The sequence below is a fragment of the Doryrhamphus excisus genome, chromosome 4 (genome assembly GCF_030265055.1).
Source record: "Doryrhamphus excisus isolate RoL2022-K1 chromosome 4, RoL_Dexc_1.0, whole genome shotgun sequence".
Classification (NCBI taxonomy): domain Eukaryota; kingdom Metazoa; phylum Chordata; class Actinopteri; order Syngnathiformes; family Syngnathidae; genus Doryrhamphus; species Doryrhamphus excisus.
Genome location: NC_080469.1, coordinates 16,009,932 through 16,026,138, shown reverse-complemented (window position 1 = coordinate 16,026,138; position 16,207 = coordinate 16,009,932). Strand labels below are relative to the sequence as shown.

Sequence of the window (16,207 nt, the reverse complement as noted above, 5' to 3'; positions counted from 1 at the left end):
TGAGATGCACATTATTCTAAAAATACTTTGTGACAGAAATTATACTTTGACTTAAGCAACTAGGATCAAAAAGTACAGTATGAGGTAAACCCCAAAATGACAAGTATTGTACAAAAAATGGTGTCGGTCGTTACAATGGAACGGTTCTCCTTTTTACCGTGGTATTTGAATGCACCAAGACAACACCCTATTTTGCGGTCTTCGTGCGGGCTTTGTCGAATTCCATTGGTCTCTGTAAGTGTCAATCAACAAAAACTCGCTTCCAGTAATCCCTACCCACTCCCGTGTGATCCATTGGGAAAGGGCTTGCTCTCTTCAGACAGTACGACTCTATAACATAACACGTCATTCGAAATCACCTCTCCAGTCGTTTTTACTCTCTGGATTACGTGTTACACCAGGAAAAACGACATCATAAAGGATTTGTGTCTACTGAAGGTAAATAAGTGTTACTGGTGAGCTCTTAATAACCGTTAAACGAACATGTCGGGTGTCGGCATGTGTGGTGGCTAACTGTGTTTTTTTTAACATTAAATGGCCTTTCTGTGTTTGCTGAATTAACATCTTGTTTTTTTATATTACATCCAACACATTTTGATGATGTACATCCATGAATGATGCGACCCAAATGCCATCACTGTGAATATGGGATGTCACGACGACATCTATGCGGCTGCTGCTCCTGGCTGCTTGCTAATGCTAATTCTAATGCTCATGCTAACGCGAATGATGATGTTGCTGTCGTGGTACAATGCGGAGTACCTGTGACTTGTCGTGGAGAATAACTCATCTGTATTGTCAGATAATCGCACATATATTAAAAACACACCCGCCTTTATTTAATTATTATAATTGTTTCCACAAGTATTGTACAAAAAATGACGATGTAATTACATATTCGTGGCTATTATTTACTTGTAGTGTTTCATAACATTTGTTAATGTTTTTTCATCCACCCTATTTTGGGAAGCTGTATATATTTTTAAATATTTATTCTGTCGTGGTTATACAACCTGGAGCTGATGTTACAGTGGCCGACAGAGCAAACGCCCAGCAACGACCCAACGCTCCAAACACAGCAATGAGCCAAAACCAAAACACAAAAAATGCAACCGAAAAATACTGCGGTCAAGATCGAAAACAAATGCAGGACTTTACCTAATTTTCCAGAAAATTTACCCAATTTTCCAATGTAAATGTTAACCGCAGCTTTATTCTGCTCAATACATCAATGGCATGGAAACAGAAATTCAGAACATTCCTTATAACTAATGATAAATTGATGGCAAATCCTTGTAGGGGATCAAATGCCTATCCCTCCCAAAGTTAGAGCTCTCTGCTCAAATAGACATCTCATCTCAAGTGTGAAGTACTTTACATCAGACACTTTGTTTTTTGCATATTTCCTTTTGTGTGCACACAAGAAGGGGAAATGACACCGCAATTTGTGGACACTAGAGCACACTGCTCTATTAGCTGCACCCATTAAATTTAAAGAGAAAAATGTATACATATATATAGGCCACACCTGTCTAAAAGCCACAGGTGTCCATGTCATAACATGGGATATTTAGTGCACAAAAAGATGTTATAGAGAAAGATTTTTTTAAACCGTGCGTGTAAAATGGCTACCTAAACAACAGCCTACCAAAAAGTCATTCATCATTGTCCTCATCCTCCTCCTGGGAACTAAAACCACAAAAGTTGTCTTCTTCTTTACAGTTGAATAGCCTTATAATTCCTTCATCACACACTTTGTCAGTCTCCCTTTCATTGTTGTTCTTGGCATCTTTCGTCCTGAGGAAAATTAGCCCTTTGTGAGTTGTCGTCTTCATCATGCAGTGGTCCAGCCTTTGGACACCTGTTGGTGATTGTGTAGCACGCGAGTTGTAGGGCGTCTGAAGTTACTCTTTGACAAGACAAATGCTCACAAACTTGCACTCTATTGGAGTGGACACACTGGCAACATGTAAGCACAACGTATCACAACAACACTCGCTTTTATATGACATAATTCATGCGTTCTGCTTTCCAGGCATGACCAGTCAACCCAGTAAAGCAAACGGTCACATTAGTGACGTTTGGTGGTCCGAGCAGACCAAGCAGAAGATGTAGTAATTATACACTTGATCCAACTTACATACGATTTGTCAGATCAAAACAGACTTCAAAACGTGATATGAGCATCCACTTCACTACTCCCTGGACTTGCACTCTAAGCATCATGGGAATCAGCCACATCACTGCACAAGTGGCAGAGTTCAACGCATAAAAAAGTAGCGCCAAATACACAAAAAATTACAGTAATTCATTTTAGAAATATACTATAGATAATGATTATTTTCTTAGTCGATTAAGCTGCAGCTTGTTTTTTTTGATTAATCGAGTAATCGGTTAGGCCCTTGATGTTAGGCCCTTAATCAAACAAACACAAACAGTTTTCACAAACTGTTCTCCAAAGTCAAAGATGATGTGTGTAAATATCTTGTTTTTTGTTTTGCCTAAAACACAAACATAATAGGTGTGTTTTTATTGATCACTAAAGAAATGTAAACATTCACAGTTGGCAGGCTGAAATCAAAGGGTATGTACATCGAGTTAAAAAAAATATTAATTGCGTACCAATTCCATGCCTATTCTTGAGTAATTTGTTAATCTGTTAATCATTCATTCATAGATTTTGTTTGATTTGTTGCTTCTCTAATTTATGTATGCAGGCTTTATGTTTAATGCAACAGTCTCCCCTCTAATTATTCTAGCCGTATGAATTCAGGGCCTTTTTCTCCAATGTATGTTTACACTGAATCAGCCACTAGTAGGTTAACTTATACTGCACTCTACTGTCTCTGAGTAATGGAAACTTCAAATTTAATGACTGTTGCACACTCCGCACTCCTGAGCTCCTGTTACAACAGCCAGTGTTGCACCCCGCAAAACTATACCAGTATACTTCGCACTAGTACACTTCTGAAGTGTGAGAAGGGTGTTAATTGCTGAAGACATTAGTACATGGCTCTTTTACTCGCTTCCTGTTGCCACCGTGTTTTTTATGATTAAATGCATCACGGACAACAGTGCATGGGAAGGAAGGAAGGATTGTTTTGAGTCCAGCAGCTTCACACACTGGACTGAATGTCCTTTCTCTAGTGAGGTCAGAGTACTGGCATTTTTTACACACGCACTCATCTGTTAGCGCCTTTTTTCTGCCTAAAGCATCCGGTCGCCCACTAGTTCCTATTCCAAGGTCAGGATCAGGATTGTGGCTCATGTTTCAGAATGTCAACACTTATTCACACAAGTAAATATTTTTGACTCCACTCTATCCCAATTTTTTACGCTAGTGGTTCTTCAGAAGTCGAATCCCTCCAAATTGGCACAATTAGCAGTTCAATCATTATTTTCCTGTGACAAATATAAAGATTTATTTGTTCAATCTGTTGTTCTCGCCCACTATTGGTAACATCTGCTAGCCGGTGATGGTGTTCTTATATTTTTTGGTTGAAAAAGTGTAGCTGGGAGCTGATGATGCACAGCACCTTTTAAGGGAAAGCTAAGAAAAGTTACCAGAAAAAAGCGTACACTCAAAAACTTTGTTTGTCTATTCTTGCGCCTTTGTTTTTCTTGTTTTACATCATAAGTCAATCCATCCCAGACATTTTGTAAAAGACAACCCCTTCAGTATTGGCCATTTTTGACAATTTTGAATGATTTTTCAAGGCACACAGAATATTGTGTTTTATGGCTATATCAATATAGAAACTACTAAAAGAAAGATTAGACTTTCGTCTTTTATCAAAAAAGTTTGTTCCTAGTTATTTCTGTTCTCTAGTAAGCAGCAGTGGAACATCGGTGTGTTTCAGGAAAATATTGGTTCCCAACAAAAAGAAGTGAAAACAGCTGTTTGTGAAAAGCTACATTTCAAGCATACCAGTAACTTTCACTTTGACACATATCACTTCCTCCTTACTGTCCACCGTGTTAATATAGTCATGTTTTAATATACATGCAAAAGATCCATCCAAAGACCTAGGTTTGATTCTCCGCTTGGGCATCTCTGTGTGAAGTTTGCATGTTGTCATATTCTTCTTCTTCACAAGTACTCCTTGACAGCTCAACTCAAAGCGACGGTAGAAACAAATAGGTTTGATGTTGTTATCAGGTCCCTGCCAAGGCTTTGTAGCTAAATTTAGCATTGAAAATACCCTTTTTCCTTCCATTTCTCCATAGTACTTGGTCCTTCATGTGGCTCCACATCCACTGCTGCGTTTCCTCAAACTACCATGTAGTTGTCTTAGATTTTAGTCCCTTTTACTTAAGTTGGGTGATGAAAGTACCTGGTACGAAAAAATATGTCAGTTAAAAGTAATGTTTACCATGATTTCAGGTATTTAATCTTGTTTTTGTAGTGTAGAGACTGGGTTGTTATGTTTTTAGAAGAGGAGGCTGGATAAACAAGACATGATTGCATCACTGTACGGTCAGTCCTGCACTTTAAACATTTCAACAGACTTTTTCCGTGGCTGGGAATGGTCAAAGGCAATGTTGCAAAGTCCGGGTTGGTGAGACGAGGAAGAAAAAAACTCTTGTCTAAAATGGGAATACTGCCTGCATACAGATGAAGGTCAGACTTGGTTTTTAAGTGCAGACCACATTCTTGTTGTTTGCCTCATCTGTGGTCACATTTATTGCTTCTGCCCTGCAAACCAGTATTGATTCGTGTGCCGAGCATTTGGAGCTATCAATTTCCTAGTTGCATTTCCCAGAATCTGCTCATTGTCCAGCTTCCAAGCACCGGACTTCCAAGTTATAGGGTGTGCTGGAGGCTGCAGGGCGTATTCTGCTTCAGGAGCCTTTAATGTGGACACTCACCTTGCGTGCAGTGGGCACATCTTGGTGCTGACGTGCATGTGAAACATCCAGTACAGACAGCTGTATTTATGTAGAACTATGGCTTTGAATTTCATATAGAGGTGCTGCTTTTTTTCAAGCCAAACACACTGAGAGTCCTTTCAAACTGCATATGTCATAATGTTAAGTCCACAAACCATAAAAAAATAAATACATAAAAAAACAACCAGGTGTGTGTTGCAATAATGAATCAGCCCGTCCCTGCAAGTTATTTTGTCAAGGGACTTTTGTAGCACTTGTCCAAGCTTGTCCACTCGTAAACAGCAGCACCTGTGTGACAGTTAGACAAAACAAATCCGAGAATTAGCTGCACGAACATCGTGTTCATGGCTTAATTTACTGTCAGCATAGTTTGCTTGTGCTTCTCGTTATCCATCATGTTGATTTTTGGGAATGAACTATTGCAGAGCCTCGGCAGCCATGGCCAATGAAAGGCTTTGCTGGGAAGAAATGCATGAAAGGAAGCTGTTAACATATTTGTTTTTGTTTATCAAAAACTGGTATTGGTACTTGTATTGTATATTTGTTACCAACATTTTGTGCGTTAAGTTGCTGTTTGATGATTTCAGCCTTCTATGTAGGATGACACTGTGAGTCAGACTGTTATATTATATTATTAAGTAATGACTTGCTGCTTCAACACCGGTGCGTCTTATACACCGAAAATACTGTTGTTGCGTCCAGGTGAGAATAAAGACTCAATAGTAATAAAATAGTTAAAGAGAATCAGCATGGCAGGCTCCATGTGACCATACAGGCATGCTGTTGTGCCTCCTGACATCATAACAGAGGTGTAGCTTGTGATGCCCATGCGTTAAAAAAAATGCCTTCATTTTGGAAGGTGTATCTATCACCTAATAGGCATGGAATATAATTGCCCAGCATGTCTTGATTGTTGAATCGAAGGTGTGTATTAAACACTAGATGTTTGCTACTGTTTGGTATTGGGTCTCATTAGACTGTACACGGCAGGTGAGTAGTTGTAGTATTAGTAGTAGTTTCTGGTGTATTTCGCTACAGCCTCCATTTTCAGGTTGGTACATGTGCTTTTGACTAGCGATTCCAGTCAGTACAAAACAAAGACTCAGTGTGCAAGAAGCAGGTGGTGGTATTTTCTTAAGCATCCAGCTGGTTTCAAACAAAAACTAGAATCAGTTCCACTTCAACTTGTATTTGTGTTGTCCATGCTCTTGCAGGGGGCTCTGCCATCAACATGGTGCTGCTGTAGTGGAGAGGAACGCCACCACCAGTCACTCACCATGCTTCAGTTACGCGCCAGCTGCAGGCCTGTTTGGCTCATCTGTTGTCTCCTTGGCCTTTCAGTGGTACACACTCATGCCCAGAATGGTAGGACTCTCTATGCCGCTTTCCATACTCCCTTTAGTACACACCATGCACACTTACAGGATGAATGCATGTCTCTTTGCTTGTTTCTCCTCAGTCCTGACTGTACCTCAGCAAGTGAACCTGTCACCAAACATGAAAATGCAGCAAATATCCATATCCTGGCTGGGAGGCGGGGCCACAATGTTTGACATCTTGATCCTCAGGACAGAACTTAATCAAACTGTCTTCCATGTGAGTACCTACATACAAAATTTTGGGACATCCTTTTTTAATATTTAGCCCTTGTATGACATAAAAATTGCTTATTTTATTGTTCGAAACAATGAATTGAAATGCCGTGTTGACTCAGATATGAAGCGGTATTTCTACCTCAAACAACAAAAAAAAGGTTGGTATCTAGAGAGTTATACTTGCAAACCAACAGATGGCACCAAAGGAGCTTGTCTTGAAGACAGCGCTTGTCTTCCTGTCACTTACACACACCATTAACCTGGACAGATGGAAAAGTGCCTTATAGGTTGTTGGCAACCTAAACACATAATTTAAACATGTTAATGTTGTCTTTTAATGTCTATAAAAATGCTATAAAATTGGCGAATGGGCTAGAAATCCTCCTCCCTATGCAATTTTTAAGCAGAATGATGTTTTTAATCATATACATACGTATGACCTATTTGGTTTATTATATATGTCATGCATCATATCATATACACTATCATATACAAGGTAAAAAGAGAGAGCGAGAGTGTCTTTGAAGTGCCTTTCTTTTAAAAGGCTCAATTTAGAGGGCTCCATTAATTACAAAGAACACGTTCCATCAGGCTCATCTCCTGTGTTTTAGGACACACTGCCTGTGACTGTAAATCAGACAACTGGTCGGTACGAGTGGAATTGGACCTCCGCAGAACCTCTAGAATGTACCTCTTTGTCCATCCAAATCCGCTCAAGAGAGGGGCAGGCGATGAGCGAATGGAGTGACACGCAGATCCTCCAAGGTCAAACTTCTGTTTTAATGTTATGTCTCCTCCATGCTTGAATAAACACAACATCTCTATTTATATGTCTCTGCCCTTAAATCATCCTCTTCCCCCTATTGTTTCCCTTTACAGGAAACGATCTGCCCACCTATGTCAAGTTCCAGCTGTACCCTCAGGACAGAGTTGTGAGTGCAGGGGACAGCACCACCTTCTGTTGCATTGTGGCGGAGGGGCGGCATTTTGGTTCCATACGTTATGGCAACACAATCATGAATGCCACGCGGCTAAGTAGGCGGAGTTACGGCTTCACAGCGGTCGACCAGGTGCCATCGAACAGGACAGGGACCAATGTCATTTGCCAGGACAGCCTCGACGAGACCAAGCTGTCTGGAACCGTGGTCTTAGTTGGATGTAAGACATTTGTTATGGGAGCTATTCTCTTTCTCAATTTAAACATTTATGTTAGATTTTTTTACCAGACGAGATCATCATGACAATACTAGACAATTTAGAGTAGTCAGTGTACAACGTCTAGAGCATTATATACGTATTTACTAACCACAGAACATGACACATGTTGGAATCATGTCCAAAGTGTGAGCACCATTGTTATCGAGCAGCACCTTAAACCGACTGGGTGTGGAATTCACCAGAACTGTACATGCTGTCACTGGAATCCTCTTCCACTCCTTCATGATGACATCATTGGTGGATGGCGCTCCTCTACCATCCACTTGAGGATGCACTATTGGTGCTAAATTGGATTCAGGTTTGGAGACATGCCTAGGAGGCGTGCTTGGGCTTGTTACCATGTATAAAAGCTGCCATGTGGACATTAAACGTTACTCGGGTAACCGTTTCATTTGCCGTAAGTTGATTAGTCATGCTTGATGAGTGGGGCACACGGATGATGTCATGTAAAGCCGACAAGTCCTCTCCAAAGAGCACAAGTTTTTGTCCCGTAAAGGATGGCTGTAGATGCCCTACACCTCCGGCACAAGTGTTACATACATATGCTTTGTAACTTTGGTGCAACTTTAGGCCTTTCAAACTACTTGAATCTTACCGGCAATCACGAGTCATAATAGTGTGGTTATTAAAACGCATCGTTACACCCCTACATGTGGCCCAGTTTCCCAGGAAAGGGAGCAAGCCATGCTTCACAATGTCACAGTACATGCTAGAGTTTGTGTTTTCCTCTCAGTCAACCGCAGCTCCAAAGTGAAGGCAGGACTCGGGCAGCCCCAGACCATGATGCTGCCACCACCCTGCACTGGGCAAGACACTAGTAGCTACTTGTGTTGTCAGCTATTTGGACAATAAGGGCTGTGCGTTGATAGCAAATATATACTGCTATATGAGTTGTACACTGACCACTTCTATTGTCAGGGCTCCAGACTAACATTTTTTTCCTGGAACCTTGTTGTCACCTTTAGAATTGTGACAATGTAGATTAACATTTAAGCTATCCAATTGTCCTGGTTGCAAATGAGTTTGTGGATTGTTTCATTGTATTGATGTCAATTATTTAATTTCTAGTAATTTCTTTCCACTCTGACTGTCCCAGATCCTCCTCTGCTCAGTGATTTTTTTTGTGAGACTCATGATTTGATGTCAGCCGTGTGCCAGTGGAAGGAACTGCGAGACACCCGATTGTACGGCAAGCGGCGAACAATCTTCTCAATAAACAACAGGTACTTTAATGCAGTGGGTACACTAATGTCAAATCCAGAGCACTTGTTCATGGAGAGGGAGAAGAGCCATGAGCCGTGTCTCATATGAGGACTTTTTATTCGAAGGAAATGTGCGGAGGCCACCAAACCAGAAGAGTTCAGGATGTGTAGTGTGACACAGTGGGAGGGAAACTGGACACTGGAAGCTGTGAATCCTTTGGGCCTGTATAGCCTGTCGGACTCTGCAGACATCTGGCACAGAGGTGGGCTGCTCAGATCCGCTTGTCATGCTCAAGGAACACATGTAAATGACTTCGTAAAATATTTATTTTCTTCTGTTTTCATGGCAGTGCGGCCAGTCGCACCTCCAAACCTGAGCGCAGTCGTCAGTGCATGGAATGTTACGGTGCTGTGGAAGTGGGAATATGAAAGTTATAGTTCCCTTGCTCTAGTCTGCCAGGTAGAGCTCAATTCTCAAAACAATAAAACAAAGGTGAGTTACTTTCTCCTTTTATCTTCATCCAAATTAAATGTGTTACATTCATTTAAAATGTTGTTTTTTGGTGGGGCTGGTTTTGTTCAGCGCACCTTCACAGGCATTGGTTTGAGCACGGTGCTTCTTCTGGATCTGTATCCTGATGAGGATTATAGTGTTAAAGTGCGCTGTGGTGCCCAGCGGAATTTCTGGAAGTGGGGAAACTGGAGTCAGCCCTTTTCTTTCAAAACAAATATTGATGGTAAGGATGCATTGAGGTGCATGTCCCTTTTTACATGCCGTCTTGTGTCTGCATTCGCTGACGCTAGTCGGTTTGTTTTGTTATCAAAACTTCTGTTTAAATCCACAGCAGCTTAGATCCTTCACTTACTATTGTATGCATTCGCAGTGTGGCTATTCACCTGGATTATATTGTAACAATTACCTATCATTTTTCTTAAGTTGTGTGTTGTATGTTTGTTAAGTAGTGTTTTTTGCATCATAGTTCCAGATGCTCTAAATGTGTGGATGCATATCAACGATGACAACACCGGACAGATTCTTTGGATGGTAATGTTTGAAATTTGTATGATTTGTTTGAATAACAGCCATGTTTCAGAACACATTCACATAAATATGGAATAATTTTTAATACTATACATTATAATAATGTATTGGCAATATAAAATTTGAATTTATTCATGTTGTATTCTGCTTTTGATCACGGAACATACTATTTGTTTCTTTTTCCATGTATTGTAATTGTACAGCATGTAATGCAGGTCACACATGTCAATTTAATACCTCAGGAAACTGGAAATTAACTTAAAACTCTCATCTTCTTCACCAACCTCAGCCTCTGACAGCAAGAGAAAGCCACGGTCCGATCACATCTTACGAGGTCACGTTTTGGAGCCCTGAGGAGAACCTGCAGCACACTGAAACTCTTCCTCCCGACACTTTCACGCTCCCGATCAACCTCACCCAAATAGCAGCCTTCAGTAATGACAACGAGGTTATGGCAACTGTCATCGCCAAGAACGCCGCAGGGTCGTCTCCACCGATAAGCGTCGTTTTTCCTTTACATGCCGCAGGTATGTCTTAAGCAGTGTCTTATGTTGCGCCACTGATTGTATTTGTCTCATAACATTACTCTTTTTTTCAGATAAGAGTAATATTGTTGTGTCGAGGGCCGTTTATCTGGACAGAGGTTTCCCCCTGGTCTGGCAGGATGATACCAACTCCAGCTGTGGTTATGTAGTAGAGTGGCATGATGCCCTCTGCCAGCAGGACTGCCCTGTGGAGTGGATGAAGCCGGCCTTGGGAAAAACAAACGTCTCCATTGAATCAGGTACTTCTACTATCATCCAGTGTTTCCCATACGGCAGCACTCCATTTGTGGCAGTGGTGGGTTGAAGTAGTCATTGAATTTTCATAATTGTCCGTGTAGTGAGTCAAAACAAATATGTGTACAACTACAAATGAACTTTCTGCTGTTGCCTCTTCTTGATGTTGTTGGGGGTTTTTTTTCAGCCAACTTCCAGCCGGGTGTGAAGTACAACATAACCCTGTTCACATGCACATTAGAACTGCTGCAGCGTTGGCAGGGCTACATGCAAGAGCTGGGTAAGTGTAACAGGTTGACAGAGACGTTTGTCTTGAACATGCTTTGATTTTCCAAATACTCCCTTCCATACCCTAGCTCCATCAAGGCCTGTCCCCCAGCTACAAATCAGTCAACAGGAATCTGATGTTATATTAACATGGGGAGCCGTCCCGGAGGTCAGCAGGCGAGGTGACCTCCTGGGTTACAATGTTTACATGAGTAATGACTCCCACCTTGTAAAACTAGGTATGATTTGCCCTCTGTTTACAGTCAAAATTAGAGTGCTGGAAAAAATGAGATGTTCACACTTTCTAACCCACGCTGTCCATGCTTGTGCAGCCAGTCTGTCGGGACAAGGAAGCAGGGAGTACACAGTTAAGGGTCTCTCGGAGGGCTCCTATAAATTCACAATCAAAGCCTATACCTCAGCAGGCGAGGACACCGGCACCACCATCTCCATCACAGTGGAGCCCCTAGGTATGTGCATTGTTATGACTGCATATTTATTCATCTTTATGTCTATAATGACGCCATATATTTTCTCTTCCATGAAGCTGATTGGCTCATCCTCGAAATACTGGCCTCTTTGGGACTTACAGCTTTATTGCTAGCCCTTGTCACCGTCCTTTGCTATAAGAAACGGGAATGGTTAGTGAGACTTTCATTGTTTGATGACATGCTCTATTGATATTATATACTGTACATTTTATCTCTTCAGGGTAAAGACAGCCTTCTATCCAGACATCCCTCAGCCTAAATTGAGTGATAACTGGACCAGAACACAGGTATGTGTCCGTTTGGTAAAGTATCACAACTTTTTGGCTTGTTTCTTATACTCAGCAACAGGGTCGTCACTGACCGCATTTCAACATTAGTCAGTAAGCATAGCATAGAACTTTCCCTGATATCTTTTCTCCATAGCTTCAAAGTCCTGGTGCTCCCCGTGCTCATCACTTACTTCTCCACAGTTCAAATCTAGATGGAAATGCAAAAAGTGTATCTTCAGTGACGTATTGCAGTCAAGGGCTTTGTAGGATGTCAGAAGGTTTGCCACCAGCTGCTTATAATTATCTTCCTTGTAGTCTCCAAGAAACTCTGATGGAAAAAGTCAATTTCTGCTACCGTCCATGAAATATCTCGACATGCATGCATTTTGTCCACTTCCAAGAGAGATTTTTACAAATAAAAAAAGTGTATTTTACCCCCCTGATATTACTAAATAGGGTGTGCAGCATGCTGCTAACTACATTCATTCTTTCATTCATTTTCTACCACTTATTCTCACAAGGATTACGGGGGGTGCTGGTGCCTATTCCAGCTGTCTTCGGGAGGCAGGGTACACCCTGGACTGGTCGCCAGACAATCACAGTGCACATATAGACAAACAACCATTCACACTCACATGTGGAGTTTGCATGTTCTCCCCGTGCATGCGTGGGTTTTCTCCGGGTACTCCGGTTTCCTCCCACATTCCAAAAACATGCTAGGTTCATTTGCGACTCCAAATTGTCCATAGGTATGATTGTGAGTGTGAATGGTTGTTTGTCTATATGTGCCCTGTGATTGGCTGGCGACCAGTCCAGGGTGTACCCTGCCTCTCGCCCGAAGACAGCTGGGATAGGCTCCAGCAACCCCCGCTACCCTCGTGAGGATACGCCGTAGAAAATGAATAAATGGTAAAAAAATTATGGTCTCTGGAGTGCCTGTCCTTAAGTATGAAATGACTAATTCAAGTATTTTTTTTATGTTCTCTCTGACCGGGCTGTTTAGAGGGGGGGTATTCTGACTGAAGGACAGACATGTTAGGACACCTAGTATTGGGCAAATACAATTGAAAAAATGCAAATGTCTCTGATGTCTTGGATATAAGGATGTTTGACTGTTTACTAACTGTCCATGACCTGACAGGGACCACTGGATGTGACACCATCTCCCCACAATATGGTCCATGTTGTGGATAAGCCACAGTTTGACTCAATAAAAGAGGTGCTGGTGGGCATTCCCGAAGAGGACGAGGAGGAAGAGGAGCAGATGATACGAGACGAGCCGGTCGACACAGATGAGCCCACCTCATTACGCTACTACAACCCAGTGATTGATGAGCGTCCCATAAGGCCACGCTTCCCGGACTCCTCTGATTCGTCTGGGTCTTCACTGGACTCAGGACACACTGATGTGACTTATACAGGGATCCAAACTTCAGCGTCATCTCTGGTCTTCCAGATGAGTCAACAAGGCACCTCTGAGGGCCACCAGGTCAACATGGTTGAAAGCGAAGGTGGTTACCGCCCTCAGAGGCAACCTACAGCACCAAGCGACGACGCACTTCTGCCGCAATCTTCCCAAGAGCCCCTAGCTGCCTGTTCTGGCGGTTACAAACCCCAGAGCTCCTGGCATTTGGACTCGCCGGAGGAGTCTGGCGAACGGGACTGCCTGGCACCCCACTTAGGGTCACCCACCTCTGTGGCTTCCACCCAGTTCCTCCTCCCCGACAGCGAATCCGAGGAGCACGGTGAGGAGAGACGTCAGCCCTCATCATCTGCAGCAAGCTGGTTCACCAACCTACTGGCTTCTACAAAGCCATGATATCCTCCCATTAGAAGCTGCCCAGCCAACGGGCAGACTTAACACTTTTACATTCTTTACCAGTGACATGCAGCAAACAAGCTTCATAGGCCAAAACCTAATTCCCCATTGGATGTAGCAGTCTGCACATTGACCACAGGTAAATAATATGAACGCATACTTCATTTCCTCATATAGTGGCGCTCAACCGCAGAGAGTACAAGGCATCTTTTAGGGGTAAGATATTGTTATAAATTTATTCCCCACACAATAATGATGCTTAATCAAAATAACATACTAGAATATAATAGAATATAGACAACATAATGTATTATACAGTGTGTGCGTGTGTATATATATTATACTAGTATATTGTATTATGACTTTCTTTATCTTTCCAGATGCCATGTCTGCTGTGCAGGCGGCAAGTGTTATAATGGTATAATAGTGTAGGTAATTACTGCCACTTAGTGATGCTTTTTTTTCTGATGGTAGAAAAGGGCATGTCTATTTGGGGTAAGGTGTGAACTTACCTTGACAAATAACTTTGCACAGCATCTATTCGAGCAGAGGCCACTATTTGGGGAAATTTGATACATTCATTGGCTTTCTTTGTCTCTTGGACATTGAGCACAGGCATTTCAATGATGCAGCTTTTAGTTCATATTTAATTGTGTGTTACTCATTGTGATGTGGATTTAAATACACTACAAAATGAAACTGAAAGTAGGACTGTTGCAAAGCAAACATTTCCAGATAAGAAACCCTACAAAGGAAGTGTTTTTTTTTTCATGTTTAAGTGTCTGTTACATTGTCTTTGATTGGCTGTCTCATGAGATATTTTTTGTCAGCTTGATGAGCTATTGTTGCGATCCAGCTGAAGGATGCACTTTGTAAGGAGTTATTATTTTACACACAATCAAGAAGTGATTGATTTTATGCTCTGGAATTGTCTGGATGATGACGACACTGATGATATAAGCTAGAACATGAATCCATGTACTGAACAAATGCTATCATGTTAATTTTAAATGTTTACATTTTTTCTGTCTTTATTTTTTTAATCTGTAGTTTTTGTGTAAATATTTTACAGGCCAGTCATTTACACATGTATGTATCATGTTACCTGCAATCATTGAAAATAACTTTCTGGAGTTTACTGTGGCATTTAAGTGTACAGTCGTGTATAACAATTTTAATGCTTCCAGTGACCTTGAATGTTATGCTTTATGGGGAAAAGACTGGCTCACAGAGAACAGAAGAACAATGTATGGAAGATATAGTCTCTATTCTATCAATAATGTAATGTTTTCTTGCTTTTTTGCTTTTCCATATTGCCCCTCATAATACGGCTGAACCAATACCTTCCCAGTACTTGTGGCAACTCGTGACCTCCGTTTCTCAGTGCCTCCAGCCGACAAGCTTTAAGTACAACTACTGTGACTACAATAACGTAGATGGAACTGGATGACTTTGCTGGTCGACCTCTCAGGCGGTCTTTTTTTTTGACTACTGAGAAAAAATGTAATCCCCTTTTCCTTTAAGTGATGCTGTTCTTGTTTAACAAGAAATATTCATTGAATCCAAAAGCTACAGTAGATGGTCAAGTTACTGTCCAAGCCGATATGAGATCACGTGAAATAGAGCAGGGGTTTTCAAAGTGTGAACACCTCCGTGGAGGTGAAAAACATCTTTTTCAAACCTGCTAAGCTAAATTCAATTATGGCGAAAAGCGAAAACCGAGGATATAGTTTTAAGAATTTAAAAAACGTGGCTGGACATTGTTTTCCCCTTTTAAAGCCATGCAGTGTGTGTTGTGAGCTTTTATGATGATTTGTGTCAACAGCCTCTCTATGGTTTATACTAAACTTTGCTGACACAGGAAACTATATTGTTTAACCAATAGTGACTGGTGACGAGCCAGCTTCCCGAGGAATGTATACAAATGTTTGATTATAGCAGATATTGTGATCCTGTCTTCCAGTGGTGGTTAATGTAGCCCGATATCACATCATACATCAGGGTACGCTTGCTGCCTTATCCCCCCACCCCACACACACACACTCGCAGATTTGTAAAAGCATGCTGCAAAATCTTCATCCTTTTTGACTTCCTGAGGCTTTAAAACTAACACTAACTAATGCCCTGCATGACTCTGACTAAATGTGAACTTATAAATGCTTTAAATGCTTATGATGTTGCAGTGAGTATTCATTCTTGTATCTTGGTCGTCATTCCTAAAGAGGAGGAGTAGAAGACAGGAAATGGCTGTTTCTTCTGTACCACTGCTTAATGTTCACGCTAATAACAAACTGAAATGTTACCAATGTAAACAATAAACGCGAATTTGTCTGGCCACTTCTTTGCATAAGTCCCTCTTGTTTTTGTTCTTTCAATGTCAGGAAATAACATTGCATATCTCTAGTCTAGTGAAAAGTACACATTTTTAAATAATAATTCCAGTTATGTAAGATGCTAAATTCAAACATTTAATACACTTTATTTACAGTGTGATTATTAATACAGTTGCAAGAAAGTGTTACTAAAGTTGCAAATACAAACAGATTCTGGATAGGTTCCTAATGTTGGTTCACCTATGCTCAATACAAATGTACACTGGTGCAGTAGCAGGTGACCACGCCTCCTGGGGAGGCCC

General features: G+C 41.4%; 1 protein-coding gene across 2 annotated transcripts; it reads left to right on the top strand.

Annotated features, from left to right (window-relative positions):
- The first annotated feature begins 271 nt into the window (after window positions 1–271).
- Window positions 272–15,692, top strand: lifra (LIF receptor subunit alpha a). Of its 2 annotated transcripts, none has more exons than XM_058070643.1 (18): window positions 272–438; window positions 6,105–6,255; window positions 6,350–6,486; window positions 7,097–7,250; window positions 7,365–7,643; window positions 8,800–8,926; window positions 9,032–9,168; window positions 9,256–9,398; window positions 9,489–9,642; window positions 9,886–9,950; window positions 10,237–10,474; window positions 10,546–10,731; window positions 10,914–11,006; window positions 11,083–11,232; window positions 11,326–11,463; window positions 11,541–11,634; window positions 11,705–11,771; window positions 12,895–15,692. In XM_058070643.1, the coding sequence occupies exons 2-18, from the start codon at window positions 6,168–6,170 to the stop codon at window positions 13,570–13,572; spliced, it is 2,928 nt and encodes a 975-aa protein (XP_057926626.1). In that variant the 5' UTR covers window positions 272–438; window positions 6,105–6,167; the 3' UTR covers window positions 13,573–15,692. The 2 variants fall into 2 exon arrangements, with proteins under 2 accessions (XP_057926626.1, XP_057926625.1); XM_058070642.1 differs by lacking the exon at window positions 272–438 and adding an exon at window positions 4,322–4,621.
- The last annotated feature ends 515 nt before the right edge of the window (window positions 15,693–16,207 follow it).

What these genes read in the sequence shown, in the direction of transcription:
- lifra (XM_058070642.1), top strand. An exon ending in TGACACGCAGATCCTCCAAG is followed by an intron (nt 7,251 to 7,364) that starts GTCAAACTTCTG and finishes TTCCCTTTACAG; the next exon opens with GAAACGATCTGCCCACCTAT. An exon ending in TTTCAAAACAAATATTGATG is followed by an intron (nt 9,643 to 9,885) that starts GTAAGGATGCAT and finishes TTTGCATCATAG; the next exon opens with TTCCAGATGCTCTAAATGTG.